Genomic DNA, 4,085 nt, shown 5'->3' on the forward strand with positions numbered 1-4,085 from the left:
GTCCCTGAGCCTTGCAGCGTGTTGTGGTTCAGGTGTCCTGCTGAGGTCTGAGAACTGCACAGTTATGTATTCTCTAAACTTTGGCCAGGTGTGAGTCTGTGCAGTCAGCAGAGCCCACTTCCTAAAGAAGCCTCTCTCATTAGGGATCACAGTTGCTCAAATGAATAGGTGTCAGGGAGAGTACGTAGAAGGCAGTTTGATGCCATGTAATTTTAACAAATCAACAACAGAGGGCCTATTGTGTGGATTCATCACATCAGTGATTAACTCAGAGTCACCAATACTGCATCAGCATGGCAGTAAAGAAATAAAAGCACTTCCACTGGGAGTCATTTCCAGGTTTGAATTTTCTCCATGTTCCCTGTCTTCCTTCCAAATCTGTGCCTTTCGGAAGAAGTGTGCCTGTCCCTTTGTCTGGTTGTGTGTGTGTGTGTGTGTTTGTCTGTCTGTCTGAGTCTTTGTCTGTCCCTATGTCTGTCTGTCCCTACATGTGTCCCTATGTCTGTCTGTCTGTCTGAGTCTTTGTCCCTATGTCTGTCTGTCCCTACATGTGTCCCTATGTGTGAATTTGTGTGTCTGCCCCTTTTCTTGCTCTCTCTTTTATTGAATTTCCCCATAAGAATCACCTGGGGAAGGAGTGGGGTACTTTACAGAAATTATTCATGGAGTCTTACAAGGGATTAAGGTAGTGAGCACAACTGAACCCAATTTACCCAGCCTTAAAAAGAAATTACAAATACCATGATTGCCCAGTAATGCTGTTGTGCCCAACTGTTTTGGTGGATACTCATTTAGAAGTGTTTTCAACCTCTATGTTTGCTCTTTTATACAAATGATAAACATGAATTGTTCTGGATCAGGGGCACAGAAAAAGACATAATTGATTTCCAGAAAACTCCGTTCGGCTGGAAGAAGCCGCGCTCTTCCGGGAAAATGGCGACTCCCGCTCCCGCACCAGAGTCGCCGCAGGCCGCGGAGCCTGCGCCCGCTGTGGGCCCCGCCGGGGAACCCTGCCCGCCGCGCCAGCCTCAGCCCGTGCACAATGTTCTCGCTGCCCCGCGGCTTCGAGCCCCCAGCTCCCGAGGACTTGGGGCAGCGGAGTGCGGCGGAGCTGCGGGAGAGGTTGAGGCGCCAGGAGAGACTTTTGCGCAACGAAAAATTCATTTGCAAATTGCCCGACAAAGGTAAAAAGATCTCAGACACCATCGCCAAACTGAAAGCTGCCATTGCAGAACACGAAGAGGTTAGAGCAAGAAGTGAACTGTTTCATCCTGTTAGTGTAGACTGTAAGCTAAGGCAACAAGCAGCCACAAGAGTCGATACCGACGTAGACAAGGCCCAGAATTCTGACCTGATGCTTGATACTTCATCATTAGTTCGTGACAAATCATTCAGAACAACCTCAGAAACACAAGGACCTGCACATCTCACTCCCAGAGGCAACGAAGAGACTTTGGAGGCTGGCTGCACAGTGAACCCGGGTGCAGCTCCCGGCAGCAAAGCCAGGGCACCCTCATCTGAAGTTAACGAACATCTCCCCCAGCGCCCTGTTTCAAGTCAAGCAGAAGACATTTCCAGCAGCATTGACAGTCTGTTTCTCACTAAGTTGCAAAAGATCACAATTGCAGACCAGAGTGAGCCCGCAGAAGAAAACACCAGCACTGAGAACGTGCCAGGGCTCCAGAGAGAGACTCCTAAGAGGCCTCATTACATGGAAGTGCTAGAAATGCGAGCCAAAAACCCAGTGCCCCCTCCTCATAAGTTTAAGACCAATGTATTACCCACTCAACAGAGTGACTCACCAAGTCATTGTCAGAGGGGTGAATCTCCTTCTTCAGAAGAGCAGCGACGCAGGGCTAGGCAGCATCTTGATGACATCACAGCAGCACGCCTCCTTCCGCTCCACCACCTACCTGCACAGCTGCTCTCCATAGAAGAGTCACTGGCCCTGCAGAAAGAACAGAAGCAAAATTACGAGGAGATGCAGGCAAAGCTCGCAGCACAGAAACTAGCTGAGAGACTGAATATTAAAATGCAGAGCTACAATCCAGAAGGGGAGTCTTCAGGGAGATACCGAGAAGTGAGGGATGAAGATGATGCCCAGTCCTCGGATGAATTCTGAAGATGAATGAGCACCGGGCGAACTCTGAACCTGACTGTTGAGCCACCATTGCCTCATAGCAAACTTCCTAACAAGTATCAAGATCAGTGTCAGACCTTGTTGAGGGACAACAGTTTTTAAAGTTACACAAAGGTAGCTACAAATAAGAACCCAGCTTGTCTTTCCGAAGATGATCTTCATGTGCTTGAACAGTTTCATATTTGACATTGTGTTTGACCGTATTGTATTACAGTTTTGCAGTATGTTGTGCATTGGTCTGATACTTTAGTGTGAGTAGAGCACACTTTTCTTTAAGATAGCTGCTTTCTCCTTATTCTTACTCTTATCAAATAGCATTGCTTATATCCCTTCTGGTGAAATACTTAGTTTTCCCAGGCACCTAAAATCAGTTAGGAAGACCTGGTTCCCTTTCTTGAGAAATGAAGGGAGCAATCTAGAAAATGGTACGCATGCTTGCATGGAGTTCCTGAGATGCTGGTGTGAAATACTGTGGAAGACACTCAGATTTTACAACAATGTTTATTTGCTGCTCCTGTCTTCTTTTGGGGTGACCGCTATCTTCCTGTGATGAAGATGGAGCACCTTGAGGAGGTACTGGATGGGGAGGGTCTTCTGAGCTGGTGTGAGGAGCTGCTCTTGGCTTCCCCCGGCACCTTGCTGTCTTTGATGATAGGTCCATGTACAGGGCGCTCATGTTTGGTCAGGAAACGTGTTTTTCTGAGAGTTGCGGTTGAATTGTCATATATTGCTTTTTTTCCTTTTTAAACCCAAAGAGGTGTTTATAGGCTGCAGAAACCTCAGTCTCTTGTATGTACACATTTGTGTTGTTTAGAATGATCATATGATCATCTCCAGCAAAGATAACAATATGTTATCAAAAAACCTTTGTCTATTATGTGGAACCTGTAAAGGAGAAATAAAATACCAATCAGAGCAAAAAAAAAAGACATAATTTAACATTACAATTAAGTATTAGTTTAGTTTGTAAAAGGCAGCTATTATAAAGACCAAGGAAAGTGGTGGTAATTGTTACATTTTTCTCTTAAAAGTTGGCTAAACAATCAATTTGAGTACACAGTAGGATAGCATCCTTATGTTTTAAGTGACCTCAAGATATGTTATGAACTCTGCTGTGATGTCAAGCAAATGTTTCAGTCTCTAGAATAAGACATATTGCCATATTACATCACCATGGCCTCAGTCATTGGGCTCTTAACCAAGTTTACAGAACCAGCCAAGAGTTCCCTACTGTGTGGCAGATCTAAAATTAAATCACAAATTTCATTGTTCCTATAAGAGTCAACACACAGAGAATATCTTGCCAGGCAAGTTGTCACACGCAGGGTCTACAGATGGGTAGAATCATTGCCAACTTCCCTCATACAGTAGCTTGCATAGAAGTTCTAGTACTGTGAAAGCTAGCCAGCATGGACACAACATGACTTCTAAATGTCCTATATCCCAAGTGTGCAGTGTGTTCAGAAGAGTCCTACAATCTAATTCTTATGTGTAAATGAGGACATTGGCAAGAGCATGTAATGTTTGACAGTTGCCCCCCCTTGCTTCACACCTCAGAGGGAACTATCCTATAGTATTGGGGTCTTTGTTTGGTAAACTTAATCTTCTGAGAGGAACATTATCCATGCATGCAGGGCTACTTCATTCAGTTGTTTTACTTAGGCTTCCAAGGATGCAGCTTCATTCATTAGGCTTGGTGGCAAACCACGGTACATGTATGGAGGTCAGAGGATCATTTTCTGGGTCATTTTCTTACCTTTTACTATGTGATTTCCCAACATCAAACTTAACATTATATGGTTGGCATCAAGAACCTTAACATGCTAAACTTAAACAATTTAAAATGTAATATTTGTCTAAAAGGATTTTTTCCTCCATGCATACTTTTGGTTACCCCTTTCCCCAACACCACACTTCTTCCATCCCTGGTTAAACCTTTCCACTT

General features: G+C 44.6%; 1 protein-coding gene across 1 annotated transcript; it reads left to right on the forward strand.

Moving 5' to 3' along the window:
• Positions 1-1,027: 1,027 nt before the first annotated feature.
• Positions 1,028-3,067, forward strand: LOC121435052 (DNA-directed RNA polymerase II subunit GRINL1A-like). The gene has a single exon (XM_041634111.1). It carries the CDS (start codon positions 1,043-1,045, stop codon positions 2,120-2,122), a length of 1,080 nt encoding a protein of 359 aa, XP_041490045.1. The 5' UTR covers positions 1,028-1,042; the 3' UTR covers positions 2,123-3,067.
• The last annotated feature ends 1,018 nt before the right edge of the window (positions 3,068-4,085 follow it).

This window comes from Microtus oregoni, unplaced genomic scaffold, assembly GCF_018167655.1.
Source record: "Microtus oregoni isolate MIOR12 unplaced genomic scaffold, Mior012 000045F_ref0000178, whole genome shotgun sequence".
NCBI lineage: Eukaryota > Metazoa > Chordata > Mammalia > Rodentia > Cricetidae > Microtus > Microtus oregoni.